The 24,163-nt window shown below is 37.2% G+C and overlaps 1 protein-coding gene across 1 annotated transcript in view; it reads right to left on the bottom strand.

The window, feature by feature from the left end:
* Window positions 1–24,163, bottom strand: part of UGGT2 (UDP-glucose glycoprotein glucosyltransferase 2) — a 270,417-nt gene that overhangs the window by 76,904 nt on the left and 169,350 nt on the right. The window contains exons 25-29 of the mRNA XM_010358916.2: window positions 20,890–20,992; window positions 17,875–17,954; window positions 8,290–8,479; window positions 1,181–1,339; window positions 755–840 (exon numbers count right to left, since the gene is read on the bottom strand). Of these exons, the coding sequence (XP_010357218.2) occupies window positions 755–840; window positions 1,181–1,339; window positions 8,290–8,479; window positions 17,875–17,954; window positions 20,890–20,992 (618 nt within the window). The remainder of the gene's footprint in view (window positions 1–754; window positions 841–1,180; window positions 1,340–8,289; window positions 8,480–17,874; window positions 17,955–20,889; window positions 20,993–24,163) is intronic.

Raw genomic sequence — 24,163 nt, 5'->3', positions numbered from 1 at the left:
GCCTACCTGGCTTTGGGTTTTATTGGGGTAAGCATGGTTTTGGGGTCCAAGACAAAGTCTGGTGCTCACTTCCCTCTCCCTCCCCCAAGTGGGTATCTCTCCAGTTGTGCTGTATCAGGTTGAGGAAGGAGTGATGTATGTAATGTAAAATTATCCTTTCTACACTCTTCAATGTGCCTTTCTTATTTCTGTGCTACACTGCACTGTTGTAATAGCTCACCTCGTTCCTTAGTTTTTATTAAGGTAGTTTCATGTGTGGAGTGCACAGCTGTTCAAATTGATGTTTCTGTAAGGGTATGAGCACTGGAATGTCTTATTTTGCTCTCTTCCTGATACTCAGACCTAACCCAGTCATTTTTTTTTTTTTATTTTTTTTTTGAGCCAGAGTCTTGCTGTCTGTCCCAGGCTGGAGTGCAGTGGTGCGGTCTCCGCTCACTGTAACCTCCGCCTCCCAGGTTCAAGCAATTCTTGGGCCTCAGTCTCCCGAATAGCTGAAGTTACAGGTGTGTGCCACCATGCCTCGCAAATTTTTGTATTTTTAGGAGAGACGGGGTTTTGCCATGTTGGTCGGGCAGGTCAACTCCTGGCCTCCAGTGATCTGCCTGCCTCGGCCTACCAAAGTGTTCAGATTACAGACTTGAGCCACTGCGCCAGACCAATCTTAACATTTTAATTGTTGTTTTGATGATCTTGGTTGTATTACACTAAAAACATATTTATGTGTAAAAATTTAAAAGCAGTCCGCATAACTCACCCAATTATTTGATAAATATCTTCAGATTTTCCTTGGTGTAACCTCAGTATCCAAGCACCTGGGTTTGCTTTTAATTGAAAATACCCCTTTTAAGATGAGAAAAAAATAATCATTGAGTAATATGACTAAAAACCATCTAATTGTTCATGAATACACGAATGATCCAAGAAAGTATTTACTAACTGTAGAATGAATAAATTCTATAAATCAATTCCAAGTAAAGAGATTTTATAATAACCTGTTAAAAGAATATTACGAAAGTATGATTTTCCCCATTTTTGTTTTATTTATCTTATTCAAAGATTCAATTTTGTTTTCTGCAAACTGTTCAGCAACAGCAGAATAAATATTATTTCATTTTACTCTTAGGAAAACAGAATTTCACCAAAACATCAAATTAAATATCATCAATTAAATAATACTTACATGATTGGCCATCACTATTGTATCAACCACAACTGGTTTATTTTTTGTGCCTAGTGTGAACTGCAGACCCTGAGGAGGCTGTTCTGTCACTTTATCAAAGCAATGTCCTTCGAGTAGTAAGTATTCTAGTTCATATTCTGCTGTAACAGTTTTCTCAGTCTGTGGAGGAAGTATGTGATTGTTTCTGGTGTTAGTAAAACTCATAAAACAAAATTTTGAAAAAAATAAATGTGATTATTTTAATACTGGCCAATGTATTTTGGTGGGTAACTTCAAGTCTTTCTTTTACACATCAGTGAATTTATGAGTTGAACTGATTTCTTCAAGACAAAAAGCTTATGATAAACTTTTTTTTTTCATGACATAAGCTTTACCTGAACCTCATGATATATGCACCAGTATAACCAAGTAGGAAAGACATGAACATTAGATTTAGATGGGAAATTCCTTAAAGAATCTGCTTCAGTTTGCTATTGTCCTGAAGCTACCACTTCAGACTTAGCAAGAAAGCTAACTTACTATCTATTGGCTTTCCTGTAATTAAAAAAATTAATGTCTATAATCAACTAATTATAAATTGATCAATATAATTCATTTTTAAAGTTAATTTTAAAAAATTAATAAAAATTAATTTCCACTTCCCAAGTGGAAAGAAGAAAAAACAGAATGCACCTCAACAGAATAAATACTAATATAAACATCAACACACTGATTTCTATTTCTTGTCTTCATAAAATTTTTTATAAGTAACCTGCCTTTTCATTAAACATGGTTTTCTAAGAACATGTCTCTGCCTCTATAAACATCTTTTAAAATGGCTGGATATTCCAATTGTTTCTGGATTTTTCTCTGTTGCAAATGTTATGATAAATACTTTCAAGATAAAGCTTTTTCTCTACTTCATATGAATAGCATAACTAAACATGAAAATAAATCAAACAGTAAGTGATTTTCACAGATTGAGAATTCTGTTAAGATTAAAGACAGTGATGTTACCTATATTTAATATTATTTCACCATATTAGGTTTTCAACACTATTGTTTAGTGTGTTTAGGATATAGAGTATTTGGATATATTCTGTATTGTATAGTTGTTTTCCTTGACTGCAATTATCTCAGAAATAATAATTACAATATTTGTTTATAGCATTTCCTTTGTTTTTTTTTTTTTTTTTTTTTTTTTTTTTAGATGGAGTCTCGCACTCTCGCCAGGCTGGAGTGTGGTAGCGCCAGCTCAGCTCACTGCAAGCTCTGCCTCCCAGGTTCATGCCATTCTCCTGCCTCAGTCTCCCAAGTAACTGGGACTACAGGTGCCCACCACCACACCTGGCTAATTTTTTTTGTATTTTTTTAGTAGAGACGCGGTTTCACTATATTAGCCAGGATGGTCTCGATCTCCTGACCTTGTGATCTGCCCGCCTCGGCCTCCCAAAGTGCTGGGATTACAGGCGTGAGCCACCGTGCCCAGCCTACAGCATTTCTTTCTTGATTCCTGTTCTTATTTTACTGGTTTTAAGAACAAAAATTAAGTACCTTCTCTGAAGACAGTATTTGTTTCAACAACTTTAGCTGAATTCTGAATTAGTTGTTGAATTACTATTCTAGGGATGAACTTTATATAATTTATTCACCTATATCCAGAGTCTTTACAGCAATTTACTTGACTGGAAAGATTTTCACTGGATAGTCTCAGAATAATATGAGAATGTTAAAAATTAGAAAAAGATTGTAGAGATCATGTAGTTCAACACCCTCACTTTACAGACAAGCTATACACCAAAGTGACTGTAAAGCTCAATTATTTTATTATGAATTAGGTACTAGGAAAGGGTCTAAATACACTTACCCAGTTTGTGAATAATAGTATCTTCTTAATTTTATAATATATTAATGTGAAAATTTCTCTTGTTCCTATAGATTTATATAACAGACTTCAATTCTGTTGACTTATTCAAACCACAACATAAAAACACAGCCAATTCCTTTTCCAAAGAGTTATTTCTAGTGAATATTTTAAGTTTTCATAGAGGTGATTTAAGTTAAATTAGTTCCTATTTTCAAAACTCATTTATTTATTTATTTATTTGTTTGTTTGAGACAGGGTCTCACTCTGTCACCCAGGCTGGAGTACAGTGGCACGATCTTGGCTCACTGCAACATCCATCTCCCAGGCTTAAGCGATTCTCCCACCTCAGCCTCCCAAGTAGCTGGGATTACAGGAACAGGCCACCACTCCCAGCTAATTTTTTGTAGTTTTAGTAGAGATGGGGTTTCACCATGTTGGCCAGGCTGATCTCGAACTCCTGACTTCAAGTGATCTTGGCCTACCAAAGTGCTGAGATTATAGGTGTGAGCCACTGCGCCTGGCCACAAAGCTCATTTTTAGCAAAAATATGAAAGTTAGTGATCTTTTTTGATGCTTATGTTTCAATCTTCCATATATATTTTTATTTTCTGTTCTAAATATTAATTGTTGATACCAGACATAAATTTAATACCTTTCAAATATAACCTTAAGAATGTATTAATTTTTCTTTTTTTTAATTATACTTTAAGTTCTGGGGTACATGTGCAGAATGTGCAGGTTTGTTACATAGGTAAACACATGTCATGGTGGTTTGCTGCACCCATCAACCTGTTATCTACATTAAGTATTTCTCCTAATGCTATTCCTTCCCCTAGCCCCTCTGCCCCGCAACAGGCCCCAGCCTGTGATGTTCCCCTCCCTGTGTCCATGGAACATATTAATTTTTCTAATAGGATATTAATTGTATTGTTCTTCTGTGGCTGAATAGCTAAGTGTCTTCCTTTAAGAAAAGGTTAAGTTTAATAATAAACATTAACATTTGGGTTTGTTAACAATTGTCTGTAAATATGTTAATCTAGTATTTTTGTTGCCATTGAATGTGATTTTGTGTAACTGCAGACACATTTTCCCAAGTTATTAATAGCAAAGCCATAACACATATCTTGATGTGTGATCTGAACTCTGACAAGCTATCTGATAGTGGAGATGGATAAATGACAGTACATCTTTTTCTTGAATCTTATCTTAAGGCATGTGAAGGCTGAACTTAATGACTTTAGTGCAGTCTGAACTTTAAGAAACTATTCAGGACTCTGGGCAAAAATCCAAGAAAAAGTTAAAGTAAGGAATTCATTTTAGATAATTAGGTGGCTTGAGGCATATAAGGTACAGTAGTCTTCCTTTATCTGTGGTTTCTCTGTACAGTTTCAGTTACCCTCAGTCAACCACGGTCCAAAAATACGTGGAAAATTCCAGAAGTAAACAACTCATAAGTTTTAAACTGTGCACTGAGTATTGTAATAAAATCTTGCATGACAGTGCTTGTGTTCAAGGAATCCTTATTTCACTTAGAGACCCCAAAGCACAAGAGTAGAGGATGATGACCTACTTTTATAATTGTTCTATTTATTATTAGTTATTAAGGTTAATCTCTACTGTGCCTAATTTACGAATTAAATCTTATCATAGGTAGGTATGTATATTAAAAAAAAACAAAACATGGCCGGGCGCAGTGGTTCACGATTGTAATCCCGGCACTCTGGGAGGCTGAGGTGGGTGCATCACGAGGTCAGGAGATCAAGACCATCCTGGCTAACACGGTGGTCTCTACTAAAAATACAAAGAATAAGCTGGGTATGGTAGTGGGCGCCTGCAGTCCCAGCTACTGGGGACGGGGACAGCGGCTGAGGCAGGAAAATGGCGTGAACCCGGGAGGCGTAGCTTGCAGTGAGCTGAGATCGCACCACTGCACTCCAGCCTGGGTGACAGAGAGCAAGACTCTGTCTCAAAACAAAACAAAACAAAAAACAAAACAATGTATATAAGGTTAGGTATTCTGTGTGTTTTCAGGTATCCACTGTGTGGGTCGGGGTATCTTAGAACAAATCCCTTGTGGATTAAGGGAGACTTCTAAAGTACAACTCTTCTGATATATAGATTTCCAAGTTAGTTAAGGTTTGGTTTAAATTTCTAAGTTTTGCAGAAGGGACAGAACTCTTCACTGCAAATGTGACCTTTTCCCAAATTTTATAAGTGTTTGATGAGAGATATAAATTTCATATATTATGCACTGAGAGAATAAACTGAGCCTAAGATGAACTGTGTTCATCTAATTTATAATATAGCATTATTTAGGATCTATACCATATCTCTGGCAATCAAACAGAAATTCTTTCACAATTATATTTGTAATGAATATATCAATAAATATCAATAAAACTTATATCAAAATTATTTATGTTTCAGAAGGGTTAATGCATTTTTCTGTGAATTCTTTTTAAGAGAATTCACGGAATTTCCTATTTCCTGTTAGCAATCTTTTATTTATTGGATCTTCTCTTCCCTTGGTAACCACCATTGTTGTTTCAGGTGTTTTGATATCTTTCAGACCTATGCTGTGATAAAATATAATTAGAGAGTCTTTGGATGCAGTTCTAACAATAATTACTGAGAATAGCAACACATCTGAACTCCAGGTAAAAGTAACTGTCTCACTTCTAGCTTTTTTTTTTTTTTTTTTTTTTTTTTGAGACAGAATCTCGCTCTGTCGCCCAGGCTGGAGTGCTGTGGCACAATCTTGGCTCACTGCAACCTCCACCTCCCGGATTCAAGTAATTCTCCTGCTCAGCCTCCTGAGTAGCTGGGATTACAGGCGTGCACCACCACGCCCGGCTAATTTTTGTATTTTTAGTAGAGACGGGGTTTCACCATGTTGGTCAGACTGGTCTCAAACTCCCGACCTCATGATCTACCCGTCTTGGCCTCCCAAAGTGCTGGGATTACAGGTGTGAGCCACTGTGCCTGGCCTAGCTTTATTAATCATTTTTGTCACCTTTAATTATGGAATTAATGCTGGTTGTGCAATAATGTCAATGTAGTGACAATCATGTGAACAAAGTCCTGCCAATGGAGAATTTTCCCAGATCAAGTTTCTTCCAGGTGTTTGTATAGTGTTTGGGAATTAGGTGTAACCAGGAATATTTGCACAAGTTACTATATGGTGGTAAATATCTCATTGCTAGTCTCATTTTTGCCAGGGTGTACACACTTTTCCCCTTTATCTAAAAATCCTTTCTACTATAACAAATGCCTTTGTTATTTTTCCAGGATGGTTGCAGAATATTTTAAGTATGTATAGCACACAATGAAAAAGATGAGCCTGAGGTGTAGTTAATTTTTACAGACGCTAGAATTTATAATCTCCTTTTGTTTATTCACCTAAACTACGAAAACACAGGAAATTTTCCTTCATCCTAGTCTTCTAACTTCAGAGTGAGAGCTAGTATTCATCTGAACACCTTCTAAAAAGATGCTATTAGATTTGACACTCACTACAAAAAAAAAGTTTTAGTTAATCTCCATCAGCTGTTGAATAGCTGCTGAAATTTTCACCAGCAGACTCAATTTAAAGTCTTTTCTAAGCTGTACTAATTTCTCCCACTACAAACACTTCACACTTTTGGGTAGGGTGTTTAAAAGTTACCTTATTGAGTATATTGCCGCACTCTCTTCATGAAGAATTCCAGACTCTGTTAAGAGATCTGACCGATCATGGAAAAAACAGTGATTTTTTTTTTTTTTTCACTTCTTGTAAGATTAATTTGTTAACTTTTTCTCATTAATGCTATTAGTTTGCTGCTTTTTCTCTAAATTTGAAGGACTGATATTAGAAGATGGTTATGACTGAGTTTTAGGTTTTTAGGTGGGTCCAGTTGGGAGTGATGGGGAATATGTTACAGAAAAGTGATTTAGGATCCTACAGAATCCACACAGGAGTGGATCAAAATAAACTTTCCTAGAAGGAAAATCCTTAGGCAAAAGGTAATGCATATGCATGAGAAATAAACATTATAAACAATCTTAACCAAATTATTACAGGTAAATGTTTATGCTTTGGTCAAAGCAATGGCTATATTCTATAGGAGGTATCAGACACAAAGAGTTGGAAATAGGTCAGAGGGATGACAATGAGGAGAAAGAAGTATTTTTTCCTCATTTTCTGGATACCAAGTGATATGGTTTGGCTCTGTGTACCCACCCAGATCTCATGTCTAACTGTAATCCCCACGTGTCAGGGGAGGGGCTTGGTGGGAAGTGACTGGATCATGGGGTAGATTTCCCCCTTGCTGTTCTCATAGTAGTGAGTACTCATGATGTCTGATAGTGTAAAAGTGTGTGGCACTTCCCTCACTCCTGCTGTCATGTGAGCCGTGCCTGGCTTCCCCTTCCACCATGATGCCATGATTGTTTCTAGAGGCCTCCCTAGCCATGTGAAACCATGAGTTAATTAAGCCTCTTTTCTTCTTAAATTACCCAGTCTCAGACAGTTCTTTATAGCAGTGTGAAAACAGACCAACACACATATCTTAAATTCTTCTAAAATGCTTCCCTTTTTTGTGGTTTCTGAATTCCTTTTCTCATTCTAAATTCAATGTTTAAAAGACTCAGTTTAATACTTTCTTTCTGTACTGTGAATTACAACAACTGAGGCAGAGAATTCTGACTACTCACTAGATAAGGGTCATATAGGGGGTGATGAGAAGGAGGTATACTTGGCCTGCAGTATACCGCAAATTTCGTTTCCTACTTTCTACCCTAATCTAGTTAGGACTACTTTCTCTGGCTATGAGCTATGAGGCAAAACAAAAACAAACAAACAAACAAAAAAAACAAAACCAACAACAACGAAACAGTTTTGGGTGAAATTTGCTCTCTGAGTTAAAAACTAAACTTCAAGAGCAAAATAAGTACTTAATGGTGTTGTACTAAGCTGCCAAGTGTTCCTCTCCATATTTTTGACATTGTTCATCTTAGAGAAGTATCTTTGTAAGTAAGTAGTCTGAGGCAAAAAGAAAGAAAGAAAAAAGGTAAAGACACCTAGGAACTTGGAAAACTAGAGAAGCTGAATTTGGAAATTAGAAAAACTTAAAAATCAAAGGAAAGACTGGATCAGGACCTAGAATATAAAAAAGAATATTCTGGTAAACATTCATAGTATGATCGCTCACTTGCTACAATTGTAATAGCTGATAAGAATTTATCCTGTTTCTCTCTCTTTATATGACTATACACAATAACTTACATCCTTTAAGTGAATATTATCAAGGTCACAGTTGCTGTGTACTATTTCAACCAACCAGCCTTCTGGAGTAATCATGTTGAGGGTTAGGAGGGGTGATTCAGGAATATCCAAAAATTTTGCCACTGGTCCCAGAGAAGACACGTCATTAGCCCCTGACAACAGTTCTGGTTCCAGAACAAAACGATAAAAGCTGTTAATAAAACATAAAAATACATAATGTGACCAAAACTGAGATTTTTCTTCTAAAATATTTTTAAAATTGAAAATGGCTTAATGATCTGACCAGAAGTCTACAAACAAAAAGACTAAAACACATTATACTGCAGAAGAGTTAATGCTTATAAGAAATAGACAATCATTATTTTGTTGACACTACTATCTAAGTCTATGTATATTATCTACCAATGTTAACTATTCCTTAATGAACATGACTAAAATCCCTTTAAGATATACCTGAATTATGCAGGTTCTAGTAGTTTATGATCTGATATTGTATTACGACTTGTATGCATCCTCCTTCAAATCTGACCATGGTCTATTTTTCAGCTATTTTATTAACTTTTACCACCACTAATAATATGAAATGATGGGAAACAAGTGAAATTCAAGCTGAAATTCTAGCACCACTTTTAAAAGCTCAACTAAAAACAAACAGGATTAAGTTGAAAGCAACTTCTTAATAGCACTTTTAGACTTAACTTCAGTTTTGCTGTATTTTATTTTATTTTATTATTATACTTTAAGTTCTAGGGTTCATGTGCATAATGTGCAGGTTTGTTACATATGTATACTTGTGCCATGTTGCTGTGCTGCACCCATCAACTCGTCAGCACCCATCAACTCGTCAGCAACCCTCAACTTGTCATTTACATCAGGTATAACTCCCAATGCAATCCCCCCCCCCCCCCACTCCCCATGATAGGCCCCGGTGTGTGATGTTCCCCTTCCCGAGACCAAGTGATGTCATTGTTCAGTTCCCACCTATGAGTGAGAACATGGGGTGTTTGGTTTTCTGTTCTTGCGGGAGTTTGCTAAGAATGATGGTTTCTAGCTGCATCCACGTCCCTACAAAGGACACGAACTCATCCTTTTTTATGGCTGCATAGTATTCCATGGTGTATATGTGCCACATTTTCTTAATCCAGTCTGTCACAGATGGACATTTGGGTTGATTCCAAGTCTTTACTATTGTGAATAGTGCCACAATAAACATACGTGTGCATGTGTCTTTATAGCAGCATGATTTATGATCCTTTGGGTATATATCCAGTAATGGGATGGCTGGGTCATACGGTACATCTAGTTCTAGATCCTTGAGGAATTGCCATACTGTTTTCCATAATGGTTGAACTAGTTTACAATCCCACCAACAGTGTAAAAGTGTTCCTATTTCTCCACATCCTCTCCAGCACTTATTGTTTCCTGACTTTTTAAGGATTGCCATTCTAACTGGTGTGAGATGGTATCTCATTGTGGTTTTGATTTGCATTTCTCTGATGGCCAGTGATGATGAGCATTTTTTCATGTGTCTGTTGGCTGTATGAATGTCTTCTTTTGAGAAATGTCTGTTCATATCCTTTGCCCACTTTTTCATGGGGTTGTTTGTTTTTTTTCTTGTAAATTTGCTTGAGTTCTCTGTAGGTTCTGGATATCAGCCCTTTGTCAGATGAGTAGATTGCAAAAACTTTCTCCCATTCTGTAGTTTGCCTGTTCACTCTGATGGTAGTTTCTTTTGCTGTGCAGAAGCTCTTAGTTTAATTAGATCCCATTTGTCAATTTTGGCTTTTGCTGTCATTGCTTTTGGTGTTTTAGACATGAAGTCCTTGCCCATGCCTATGTCCTGAATGGTACTACCTAGGTTTTCTTCTAGGGTTTTTATGGTATTAGGTCTAACATTTAAGTCTCTAATCCATCTTGAATTAATCTTCGTATAAGGAGTAAGGAAAGGATCCAGTTTCAGCTTTCTACTTATGGCTAGCCAATTTTCCCAGCACCATTTATTAAATAGGGAGTCCTTTCCCCATTTCTTATTTCTCTCAGGATTGTCAAAGATCAGATGGCTGTAGATGTGTGGTATTATTTCTGAGGACTCTGTTCTGTTCATTGGTCTATCTCTGTTTTGGTACCAGTACCATGCTGTTTTGGTTACTGTAGCCTTGTAGTATAGTTTGAAGTCAGGTAGCGTGATGCCTCCAGCTTTGCACTTTTGACTTAGGATTGTCTTGGCAATGTGGGCTCTTTTTTGGTTCCATATGAACTTTAAAGCAGTTTTTTCCAATTCTGTGAAGAAAGTCATTGGTAGCTTGATGGGGATGGCATTGAATCTATAAATTACCTTGGGCAGTATGGCCATTTTCACGATATTGATTCTTCCTATCCATGAGCATGGTATGTTCTCCCATTTGTTTGTGTCCTCTTTTATTTCACTGAGCAGTGGTTTGTAGTTCTCCTTGAAGAGGTCCTTTACATCCCTTGTAAGTTGGATTCCTAGGTATTTTATTCTCTTTGAAGCAATTGTGAATGGAATTTCATTCATGATTTGGCTCTCTGTTTGTCTGTTACTGGTGTATAAGAATGCCTGTGATTTTTGCACATTAATTTTGTATCCTGAGATTTTGCTGAAGTTTCTTATCAGCTTAAGGAGATTTGGGGTTGAGACAATGGGGTTTTCTAAATATACAATCATGTCATCTGCAAAGAGGGACAATTTGACTTCTTTTCCTAACTGAATACCCTTGATTTCTTTCTCTTGCCTGATTGTCCTAGCCAGAACTTCCAACACTATGTTGAATAGGAGTGGTGAGAGAGGGCATCCCTGTCTTGTGCCAGTTTTCAAAGGGAATTTTTCCAGTTTTTGCCCATTCAGTATGATATTGGCTGTGGGTTTATCATAAATAGCTCTTATTATTTTGAGGTACGTTCCATCAATACCGAATTTATTGAGTGTTTTTAGCATGAAGGGCTGTTGAATTTTGTCAAAGGCCTTTTCTGCATCTATTGAGATAATCATGTGGTTCTTGTCTTTGGTTCTGTTTATAAGCTGGATTACGTTTATTGATTTGCATATGTTGAACCAGCCTTGCATCCCAGGGATGAAACCCACTTGATCATGGTGGATAAGCTTTTTGATGTGCTGCTGGATCTGGTTTGCCAGTATTTTATTGAGGATTTTTGCATCGACGTTCATCAGGGATATTGGTCTAAAATTCTCTTTTTTTGTTGTGTCTCTGCCAGGCTTTGGTATCAGGATGATGTTGGCCTCATAAAATGAGTTAGGGAGGATTCCCTCTTTTTCTATTGATTGGAATAGTTTCAGAAGGAATGGTACCAGCTCCTCTTTGTACCTCTGGTAGAATTCAGCTGTGAATCCATCTGGTCCTGGACTTTTTTTGGTTGGTAGGCTATTAATTATTGCCTTAGTTTCAGAGCCTGCTATTGGTCTATTCAGGGATTCAACTTCTTCCTGGTTTAGTCTTGGAAGAGTGTAAGTGTTCAGGAAATTATCCATTTCCTCTAGATTTTCTAGTTTATTTGCATAGAGGTGTTTATAGTATTCTCTGATGGTAGTTTGTATTTCTGTGGGGTCGGTGGTGATATCCCCTTTATCATTTTTTATTGCGTCTATTTGATTCTTCTTTTTTTCTTTATTAGTCTTGCTAGTGGTCTGTCAATTTTGTTGATCTTTTCAAAAAACCAACTCCTGGATTCATTGATTTTTTGGACGGTTTTCTGTGTCTCTATCTCCTTCAGTTCTGCTCTGATCTTAGTTATTTCTTGCCTTCTGCTAGCTTTTGAATGTGTTTGCTCTTGCTTCTCTAGTTCTTTTAATTGTGATGTTAGAGTGTCCATTTTAGATCTTTCCAGCTTTCTCTTGTGTGCATTTAGTGCTATAAATTTCCCTCTACACACTGCTTTAAATGTGTCCCAGAGATTCTGGTATGTTGTATCTTTGCTCTCATTGGTTTCAAAGAACATCTTTATTTCTGCCTTCACTTCGTTATGTACCCAGTAGTCATTCAGGAGCAGGTTGCTCAGTTTCCATGTAGTTGAGCGGTTTTGATTGAGTTTCTTAGTCCTGAGTTCTAGTTTGATTGCACTGTGGTCTGAGAGACAGTTTGTTATAATTTCTGTTCTTGTACATTTGCTGAGGAGTGCTTTACTTCCAATTATGTGGTCAATTTTGGAATAAGTTCGATGTGGTGCTGAGAAGAATGTATATTCTGTTGATTTGGGGTGGAGAGTTCTATAGATGTCTATTAGGTCTGCTTGCTGCAGAGATGAGTTCAATTCCTGGATATCCTCGTTAACTTTCTGTCTCATTGATTTGTCTAATGTTGACAGTGGGGTGTTGAAGTCTCCCATTATTATTGTATGGGAGTCTAAGTCTCTTTGTAAGTCTCTAAGGACTTGCTTGATGAATCTGGGTGCTCCTGTATTGGGTGCATATATATTTAGGATAGTTAGCTCTTCCTGTTGAATTTGTCCCTTTACCATTATGTAATGGCCTTCTTTGTCTCTTTTTCTTTGTCTCTTTTGATCTTTGATGGTTTAAAGTCTGTTTTATCAGAGACTAGGATTGCAACCCCTGTTTTTTTTTGTTCTCCATTTGCTTGGTAGATCTTTCTCCATCCCTTAATAGGAGCCTATGTATGTCTCTGCATGTGACATGGGTCTCCTGAATACAGCAGACTGATGGGTCTTGACTCTTTATCCAGTTTGCCAGTCTGTGTCTTTTAACTGGACCATTTAGTCCATTTACATTTAAGGTTAATATTGTTATGTGTGAACTTGATCCTGCCATTATGATATTAACTGGTTATTTTGCTCGTTAGTTGATGCAGTTTCTTCCTAGCCTCGATGGTCTTTACATTTTGGCATGTTTTTGCAATGGCTGGTACCGGTTGCTCCTTTCCATGTTTAGTGCTTCCTTCAGGGTCTCTTGTAAGGCAGGCCTGGTGGTGACAAAATCTCTAAGCATTTGCTTATCTGTAAAGGATTTTATTTCTCCTTCACTTATGAAACTTAGTTTGGCTGGATATGAAATTCTGGGTTTAAAATTCTTTTCTTTAAGAATGTTGAATATTGGCCCCCACTCTCTTCTGGCTTGTAGAGTTTCTGCCGAGAGATCTGCTATTAGTCTGATGGGCTTCCCTTTGTGGGTAACCCGACATTTCTCTCTGGCTGCCCTTAACATTTTTTCCTTCATTTCAACTTTAGTGTTGGCAACTATGTGTCTTGGAGTTGCTCTTCTCGAGGAGTATCTTTGTGGCGTTCTCTGTATTTCCTGAATTTGAATGTTGGCCTGCCCTGCTAGGTTGCGGAAGTTCTCCTGGATGATATCCCGAAGAGTGTTTTCCAACTTGGTTCCATTTTCCCCCTCACTTTCAGGCACCCCAATCAGACGCAGATTTGGTCTTTTTACATAATCCCATACTTCTTGCAGGCTTTGTTCATTTCTTTTTCTTCTTTTTTCTTTTGGTTTCTCTTCTCACTTCATTTCATTCATTTGATCCTCAATCGCTGATACTCTTTCTTCCAGTTGATCGAGTCGGTTACTGAAGCTTGTGCATTTGTCACGTATTTCTCGTGTCATGGTTTTCATCTCTGTCATTTCATTTATGACCTTCTCTGCATTAATTATTCTAGCTATTATTCTTCCACTCTTTTTTCAAGATTTTTAGTTTCTCTGCGCTGGGTACGTAATTCTTCCTTTAGCTCTGAGAAGTTTGATGGACTGAAGCCTTCTTCTCTCATCTTGTCAAAGTCATTCTCCATCCAGCTTTGATCCATTGCTGGCAATGAGCTGCGCCTCTTTCCAGGGGGAGATGCGCTCTTATTTTTTGAATTTCCAGCTTTTCTGCCCTGCTTTTTCCCCATCTTTGTGGTTTTATCTGTCTCTGGTCTTTGATGATGGTGACGTACTGATGGGGTTTTGGTGTAGGTGTCCTTCCTGTTTGATAGTTTTCCTTCGAACAGTCAGGACCCTCAGCTGTAGATCTGTTGGAGATTGCTTGAGGTCCACTCCAGACCCTGTTTGCCTGGGTATCAGCAGCAGAGGCTGCAGAAGATAGACTATTGCTGAACAGTGAGTGTACCTGTCTGATTCTTACTTTGGAAGCTTCCTCTCAGAGGTGTACTCCACCATGTGAGGTGTGGGGTGTCAGACTGCCCCTAGTGGGGGATGTCTCCCAGTTAGGCTACTCAGGGGTCAGGGACCCACTTGAGCAGGCAGTCTGTCCCTTCTCAGATCTCAACCTCCGTGCTGGGAGATCCACTGCTCTCTTCAAAGCTATCAGACAGAGTCGTTTGTGTCTGCAGAGGTTCCTGCTGCTTTGTTGTTGTTGTTGTTGTTGTTTAGCTGTGCCCTGTCCCCGGAGGTGGAGTCTACAGAGACAGGCAGGCTTCCTTGAGCTGCTGTGAGCTCCACCCAGTTCCAGCCTCCCAGCGGCTTTGTTTACCTACTTAAGCCTCAGCAATGGCGGGCGCCCCTCCCCCAGCCTTGCTGCTGTCTTGCCATTAGATTGCAGACTGCTGTGCTAGCAATGAGGGCGGCTCAGTGGGCATGGGACCCTCCCGGCCAGGTGTGGGATATAATCTCCTGGTGTGCCTGTTTGCTTAAAGCGCAGTATTGGGGTGGGAGTTACCCGGTTTTCCAGGTGTTGTGTGTCTCAGTTCCCCTGGCTAGGAAAAGGGATTCCCTTCCCCCTTATGCTTCCCAGGTGAAGCGATGCCTCGCCCTGCTTCAGCTCTCACTGGTCGGGCTGCAGCAGCTGACCAGCACCAATTGTCCGGCACTCCCTAGTGAGATGAACCCAGTACCTCAGTTGAAAATGCAGAAATCACCTGTCTTCTGTGTCGCTCGCGCTGGGAGTGGAGACTGGAGCTGTTCCTATTTGGCCATCTTGCTCCGCCCCCCAGTTTTGCTGTATTTTAACCTCATCCTTCAATATTGTGCACAAGAATTATTATGCTATGCTATCAAGGCTAGTGGCTTTTACTATTTTGAGACTGCAGTCAAGGTGTCAGCTGTGCTGTAGTTCTCTCAAGGCTCAACAAGGGTAGGATCTACTTCCAGGTTCATCTAGTTCCTCAAGGGTTGTCTGAATGAGGACCGCAGTTCCTTGCTGGTAGTTGTCTGCAGACTGCTCTCAGTTAGTTCCCAAAAAGGCATCTCCAACATGCTTCGAAAGAGAAGCACACAGAAGAGCCACAGAGAGAGAACGTCAGCAAGACAAAAGTCGCAGTCTTTTATAACCTAATTGCAGAAGGGAAATTCCATCACTTTTGCCATATTTTGTTTTATGAGAGCCAAATGACTAGGTCCAGCCCTCGCTCCAGGAGAACTTACAGTGTGAGTCCCAGCTGGTGGTGATCACTGGGAGCCATGTTATGCAGATAGACAAAGAAAATAAAAAGAGGAGAAACAGGAGAGAATACAGTCATGAAGTAAATGTACAAAACAAATTCTTGCTGCAGTGGAAATACCAAAGAAAAAGTATTCTGTGAATGTTGTAAGTAACAATTTCTGTGTGACTTAGTAAATACAATTTCAGTGGCAAAGAGGAAATTAAAGAGAAATTGCAGTGGAAAGTACAGTGAATGAGACATGACGACAGAGTCTGACCATTCTTTGAAGAAATTTAGATAAGAAGGAATGAAGAAGAGGGCTCTAGAGGAGACAAAGTTAAGGGAGCAACTTTTTAAAAAACTGAATAACTGTAAGGACTGAAAGAAAAAGGCTAGTATAGAGACTAAAGATCCAAAAGAGAGAATATGTGATATAGCAAGGATCTAGAACCAACAGGAAAGCATGAGATCAAAACAGAGAGGGAATGTTTACCTAAAAAAGAAGAAAGATGCCTCATTCTTTCCCTACAATACAGGAAGGCTGAGGAGGTATAGCAGTTAAGAGTAAGGAGTTGAGGGGATTCCTGCCCTTAACCTGTCTCATCTCTGAGAAGAATAAATTTACTAAAAGGAAAGGACTGGGAATAAATGTGTACGCTAGATTGCTTGATATATGCTACGAGTTAATAAGATTCTGTTGAACTACTAGTTAAAAAAAATAACTGTTTACTCTAGTACATTATTTCATCTAGAAAAGTCAATTCTTTCCCTCCCAGTAGATTATGCTTGCTTACATGTTCAATAATCCTATTTATTATATAAAGTAATGTTTTACAGAGAGGATCCCTACTCCTGTGAATAAAAATTCTGTACTCATGGAACTAACAAATCTTTCAATTCGTAGCTAAAAAGTTTAAAGTTTTTGTTCAGATGTAAAGAGCCATGCCATAAACTTTAAAATACAAAAGACACATGAGAAGCATAAAAACTGAATGAGATATATGGACAAGAGTCTTGAGGGACAATGAATAAGTCTTAAACTTTCACTTAAATTTGCCACATTTTCCATTTTATTGCTTTCCAACTATTAAAAATACTTAGGTTTAAAATGTCTGCTCTGGCTGGGCACAGTGGCTCATGCCTATAATGCCACCATTTTGAGAGGGCAAGGCTGGTGTATCTCTTGAGTCCAGGAGTTCAAGACCAGCCTGGAGAACATGGCAAGACCCCGTCTCTACAAAAATATAAAAACCAAAAAACCACAAAACTGTGCATGGTGGCACGCACCTGTTGTCCCAGTTACTTAGGAGGCTGAGGTGGGAGAATCACCTGAGCCTGAGAAGTCGAGGCTGCAGTGAGCTGTGATAGTGCCCCAGCCTGGGCAATGGGAGTGAGAACCTGTCTCCAAAAAAAAAAAAAAAAGTTCTGCTCTGCTCAAGGCAACAATCTACAGTATGTTAGTTGTAACAAATACAATTTGAAAAGTAAACAAGGAATGAACAGAATGCTACCTTTCTATCTTGTGTGTGTATGCATACTTTTTTTAGAATTACATAATTAAATAATACAGAGAGGAACACATTAACAAGTCTTAAAAAGCTACACTAGCGCAATGGTACATACCCCGTTTTCTGCCCAATGACACATGAAGGACAATTGAATATTCCTATCAATAAGAATGGCTCACAATGACAGTGATTCTGATCCAAAAAAAAGAGAATAGGTATATTTTTGTCCCCTCTTGAGAGAGAATGTTATTTCAACACAGGGGTGTTAATGAGGAATATTTGTATATAATTATAAACAACCTTTTAAAATATCTCTGGCAGGTTATTATAAACTAATTGTATCCTAACACCCCCAAATAGTAAATGTGATGATATAATAAAGATCATTTTGGTAATTATGCTAAACCAAAAATGGTTTAATTCCACCTTATTTCCCATTGATATATTTCTAAATAGGTATTCCTAAATCACATTTCCAAAAATGCCTATGAATAAATATAAATCCATATAAATTCTGTAATTAGGTCAGATCACTTTACTGAATTAGGTTATTTTAATTTTTCTATCAATTTTATGTCAGTTAAGGTTAATAAACAGTCTGACCTTCTGACTTATTTCTGTGAAGCATCTTGTGAAGAAAAGAAAAAAACAGATCCAGTAACAATGATTCTTTTTTTCTTCTCAGCATTTACAAATTTTTCAAAATGAAATTTTGTTCATTCAGACTCACCTCTCTAAAGGGGCTTCTGAAAGCCTGCCCCTACAGTTCATGAACAACTTTATCTTCATGTTGATAATCTTGCCAAGTACCTATTGGAAAGAAATTCCCATGTTTGACATTAAATAATATTAATAGCTAATATCTATTATGCATTTACTATGTACCAGGTACTATATTAAAACTTCATGTACATTATCTCACTTGATCCTTATAACGCCCTGCTGAAATAGTGCTTTTGCAGTTTAGGTATAGAGAGATTAATGTGCTCAAGGTCACACAGTAACTCACAGCAGAGGCAAGATTTTAATCCCAACAGTTGACTCCAATGTCCCAAGATTATGTTGCTTGCCCTTTGCCTAAAGTGACTTTTTTTCATAGTATCTAAATTTCCTTAGTATACTAGAACCTTGATCTGCAAATACAAAGTAGTGACCTTACAACAACATTGGCGGTATCCTGATTCTTTTGGAATTCGAAAGTTCTTGGCTACCTACAAATAAATACTTTCTTTTCATTTCCCTGGATCATAAGTAGAGGAAGAATTACTAATTTTGATAGTCCCCATCTCTACATAGGCAACATGTCAGTGAAGATTCGAAAGCTATTAGCTAACGAAGGATATAGGTAAAGGGAGAAGTAACAAAACAGATACATGTAACAAAAGAATATAGGCTTGATGAGAAATTAGAACATAAAGACTAAGGATTACAGAGATTTAAGTTTCAATTCTTAGTCTATCACTCATCATATTTGCTACTCTGGAGGTCACTGAACCACTGTTTTTCTCAAGTGTTAGATGAGAAACTATCCATTTCTTCCAATAAATTATCTTTTTATAAATTAAGAAATAAAGTTACTCAGAAATAACGTATGTTATTATTACCAATGATGGAAACTGGAATACAATTCCATATTATATATCTCTGTATAATTTCCTCTTTCTCTCTCATTCTCTCTCTTTCTCTCTCTCTCTTCCTTTCTTTCGAGACATAGTCTTGCTCTGCTGCCGAGGCTAGACTGCAGTGGTGTGATCATGGGTCGCTGTTAACTTCAAATTTCTCGGCTCAACCAGTTCTCCCACCTCAGCATCCTGAGTAGTAACTACAACTACAAGTACGCAGCATCACGTTTGACTAATTTATTTATTTATTTTTTTAGAGACAGGGTCTTGCTATGTTGCCCAGGCTGGTCTTCAATTTCTCAAGTGATCTTCCTGCTTTGGCTAATTGCACATTTCTTAGTCCTAAATTCTACTTTTATATAAAAAAACTTTCAAATTTAACTAATATGCTTTTTTGTGAATAATGACTCTCCATAGGAATAGGGATTTTGCATACTAAAAAGCATCATACTAGCTCCACTCCTTTCAGATGTGATTGCTTTCTAAAGAATAATCTGAATAGTATATCTCAAGACATGTAAATTTAAAGGTATAACCAATGCTAAAAGAACAAATAGGTAAATCAGTTATGGGATTAAGTTTGTCCTACTCGTTTCATAAAGTGAACAGCTAGAATGACAAAGTCTTTCCAAAACTATTTGTCTCCACTAATAAAATCTCATTTTCCAATGAGATTTGACAGTACGCACTAAATACTAAAAAAAAAAATTGCATTTTGAAATTTCAATATACAGCAGAATCATATGGCTTGATCACTTACATTTTCACCAGACTCAATATCTAATTACTTTTGCCTGTTCCAAAAGTGAAGTCAACTACCAAAGGACAAATAGTTTGTAAAATTTTCAATATCACTAGAAAAACATACAGCCTTCTAATGGAACTAGCTTATTCAAATTTAACTACTGAAAGCTGCATTCTAATTTGAATGTTTGAAAGTGGTGCTAAGTAAAACAGTAAGCCACATAACACATAAGTCCTTTTGGAGACTGATACCTGTCTCTTCACATTCATTTCCTCTTTCATAGGGGAAGAATTTCCAGGTTTACGCAGGACTTGTGGCCATAGTTTCCAGCCTCCCTTGTCATTCAGTGTAGCCAGCCTGGGGGCCTTCTGGTCAGTGAGAAGTGATAGGACAGTATACATCTAACTTTGGGGTTGTGTTCTTATTCTCCCCTTCCTGCTGGCAGAAGTGCAGAGATGATGTTAAGGCCTGACTGGTGATCTTAGGTGCTTTGTGACTGCTCAACAAGACACATACAATGCCTGAGTCCCTCACACTGTGTAGCTGCTTTAGCAACCCCAAGGCAGCCTAACTTAGACTGGGAGATGAAAGAAAGAAACTTCAGTCTTGAAAGTAGTGTTATTTTGGCCTTTGTTACGGCGGCCAAACCTATAGAATACAAACTCCATATTTCCCCTTTCCTCAGCTTCACTTGTTTGGAAAGTATAATAAATAATGTTAGCCAAGTTTTATCCACTTAAGCTTAAGTTTCAGCTTCTCCAAAAGCCACACTTCACAATACATGAAAGACACCTGCATTAGTCTTCTCAGGCTAACATAACAAAATACCACAGATGGAGTGGTTTAAACAACAGAAATTTATTTTCTCACAGTTCTGGAGGCTGGGAATTCCAAGATCAAGATGCCAGCTGGGGAGAGCTCTCTTTCTAGTTTGCACATGGCTAACATGTCACTGTGTGCTCAAATAACCTCTTCTTTTTGAAGTCTCCCTCTCTTCATCTTCTTTTAAGGCCACCAATCCTATTGGATTAGGGTCTCACCCATATGACCTCATTTAACCTTAATGATCCACTTAAAGCCCTATTTCCAGAGAGAGTCACACTGGGGGTTAGGGCTTCAAGTTCACTGAAACCTATTTCATGTGTTGAAATATGAATTTTGTGGGGAATACAATGCAGTTTACAACACCACCTAACCTCAGCATAGTCATAACAACCTCCTGTGCACAGCTCCATCATTTCATTTTCTGCATTGAAATATGACATTATTAAAATGGTGAAGAATCAAGAGCACAAACAGCTGATTATACTTGAAAATAGACTTGAAAAAAGTATGAATTTAAAAACAGAAATATTTAGTCTAATTTATATTATCTTACAATCAATAATTGTGCCATTTTCTGTGCTTCTCTTGTCAATGGATCAACAATAGCAATGACATCGAAGAACATATCATTCTCTTGAGGATTCATCTTTATAACACTAAGAAAATAGAAAATAAGATGAAAGATGATGAGTTAAGTTTATACAAACAACTAATTAATCATGATCTCAGCAATACAATTCTTATAAATTATTTTCTTTCTCACTAAAATTGTAAAATACTGGTTATTTCACACAATGCAAATTTGAAAATTTGTTTTCAACAAATTACAAAACTGAAAAGAATGAGAGAAAATGAAGTAAGATTTTATGAATTAAACGATTTTTTAAAAGCCTTTCAAAGAATGATCCCATTAGTGTAAAAACACTGATAATTTTAGGCCCTCAAAATTCTGATGGGTTGTACAATTTAAAAAATAAAGCCAAGATGTTTTTGTGTTAGTGGAATATATTTCTTCAGATTTGAGAATAAAATTAACTATTCTACTTTATTAAATTTAGTATTTCAAAAAATCAATATACCGTAACAGGTAAGTTCAGGACAAAAATATCCAAATTAATCATACTTTATTTTGATCCCAGTCTTCCTCTCCTCACCTCATTCCCTCTGTCCTATCCGTTTTTGTCTTTCACCAATATAAGTTCTAAATTAGAAGATGGACTATTTTTTTTTTTTTTTTTTTTTTTGAGACGGAGTCGCGCTCTGTCGCCCAGGCTGGAGTGCAGTGGCCGGATCTCAGCTCACTGCAAGCTCTGCCTCCCGGGTTTATGCCATTCTCCTGCCTCAGTCTCCCGGGTAGCTGGGACTATAGGCGCTCGCCACCTCGCCCAGCTAGTTTTTTGTATTTTTTAGTAGAGACGGGGTTTCACCGTGTTAGCCAGGATGGTCTCGATCTCCTGACCTCGTGATCCGCCCGTCTTGGCCTCCCAAAGTGCTGGGATTACAGGCTTGAGCCACCGCGCCCGGCCAATGGACTAATTTTTTAAAGGGAAATGAGAAAATGATTAAAAGTACAGAATAGGCCAGAGGGAGACAGTCAATTCTATATTTAATGTAACTAAAAGTTAATGGTGTAAATTTGATTAAAAGCAGAGAATATTCTACTGAATTACTGTTTTAACACTATAATCATGTAGGAAATATTTTTTCTCAGATGTAGGATGAATTAATTATACATTTTACATATTACAAAGGAAAAAGGTTACCAAATCAAGAGGTGCACACGTAGTTATAGGAATATTAGTTTCTTTGGTAGGAAAAGGCTTTCTGCAGTGAGGGGATTAATTGCTCAGCAATTTTTAAAAAGCTAATATAAACAGTTACTTCAAATATGGGTCATCTGAAAAGAAAACTGCAAGACATTTTATTTTCTATGCAGTTGACATGATTTAGTTATGTTAAAATAAGAGGGGCATAGTCAGACAACAGACCTTAATGGATAATTATTGCTAGATGTAAGAGCCACAAATCAGATGTTCTGCTATTAAACTGACTCTCGACACTTGTTGCTTCCTGGAGTTACCTTGGTGAAAATTTTACAAATTACTATCCTACTTTGCAACACCACTCAAAACTGGTCATTTTAGGTATGCCTTATGAGATGGTATTATAGCTTCAGTATGCATCTGTTTGCTGCTTTTTTTCTCCCAGACTACTGCTAATTCTATGAGGTTGTATGAAGCAGAATTCCATAGTCCCCACCATCTGATTATATATATACTAGACAGTCCCGAGCCCACTAGTAGGTATTACACTGACTAACCCAAGAATGGAACAGAACATCCTTTTTCTCATGCAGTATTAACAACAAGATGCTAACGACCATCTATTTAAGGTAACAAATTTGTACTCAATCGCCAAAAAACTATTGATACACTCCATGTCATTAGCCAGGAAGAGTACTGTCAAGCACACTGACAACCATTTAACTATTAAAGCCCAGGTCAGAAAAAAAAAAAGGGTGAAGAACTGCTTGGGTGTACACAGTTAATCAACTCTTACAGATATACTGAATACATTTCAAACAGGCTGTTGTAACAGAAAACTCTGAGTTGAATTTTGTTATGATATTTTGTTAACCTATCCATAAAACAGGTCAAGTAATCTATTTTAAGAATATTGAAAACACTGTACATCATATAGCATCCTCTTTATAAAGGCTCCTGGGAGAAATTCCTTTGTCCTCTCTCTTCTAAGAATACTTACATTTCACCTGAATATCTAGTTTGTTTTCCTCTCGTGAACTTGGGAACTGTATAAACTGGAAAACAGAGCCAAATTCATGGTATGCTCACGGCAGGAGGGTCACTACTGCCACAGCCTGCAAGGCTTCCTTCAAGACCTCATAGTTTCTTACACAACTTACATTTAATGTTGTAAGTTCCTGGGATGATGTGGGGAGTAGTTAGGATTGCTGTTTTTGCCTTTGTCTAAGATGTTAGGAGAATGGCAAATCCACACAGTCTAAATGGAAGGGAACAGGCTAATATAGAGATCTTTCGGGTCTGGGGAAAAAATATAATTGTTTTTTCTCATTTTTCACTTTATTCCATATTTCAATTTACTCCTACTCTTTTCTTTCTTTCTCCTTTTGCAAACCTTCTAATTTAAGTTACCTTGTCAAATTTAAATTTTCTTATAAGCCAATTTAAATTTTAGAAGTTGGAATTAAGATCAAACATATCAATACAGAAATAACAGATTTATAACAAGTCTTTTAACATATTTAATTATAAAATAACTCCCTATAGACATAGAAGCAGAATGGCAAAGATACAATGCTGTGTTTAAATATATATATGTATTCACACACATATATCTCTCTAAAAAGCTGTGAATAAATATTTTTATGTGATTATACAAGTATATGCGCATATGCTCATGAAATAATATACAGACATAACTATGGAAATAATACTGATAATTCATAAATTCAAATGTAAAGTGACCTGAAGTATTTGCCCATCACTGTGGCCTACTGTATTATCCTAATATCAATTTCCAAAGGTTCACTGATGTTTTCTAAAATTCGATATCAGAGTGTAACTTTAATGTAGAAATTTACATATAAGTTTAACTGCATTTATAAAATATTATTATTTCCCTTGATAGGAAAGAATGCTCTTTGACAAGATAAAAAATGGTATTTCAAGACAAAATTACTAAAGGTGATAACTGTAAGACACTTGAGTGAGCTCAGGGAATCTTCAGAAGTAGTATTTTTTAAAAAAGCAGTGTAGTTACTTTTACAATTAACGAGGCACTCTCAC

This window comes from Rhinopithecus roxellana, chromosome 18 (assembly GCF_007565055.1).
Source record: "Rhinopithecus roxellana isolate Shanxi Qingling chromosome 18, ASM756505v1, whole genome shotgun sequence".
Lineage (NCBI taxonomy): Eukaryota > Metazoa > Chordata > Mammalia > Primates > Cercopithecidae > Rhinopithecus > Rhinopithecus roxellana.
This window is presented reverse-complemented; position numbering and strand designations above follow the sequence as displayed.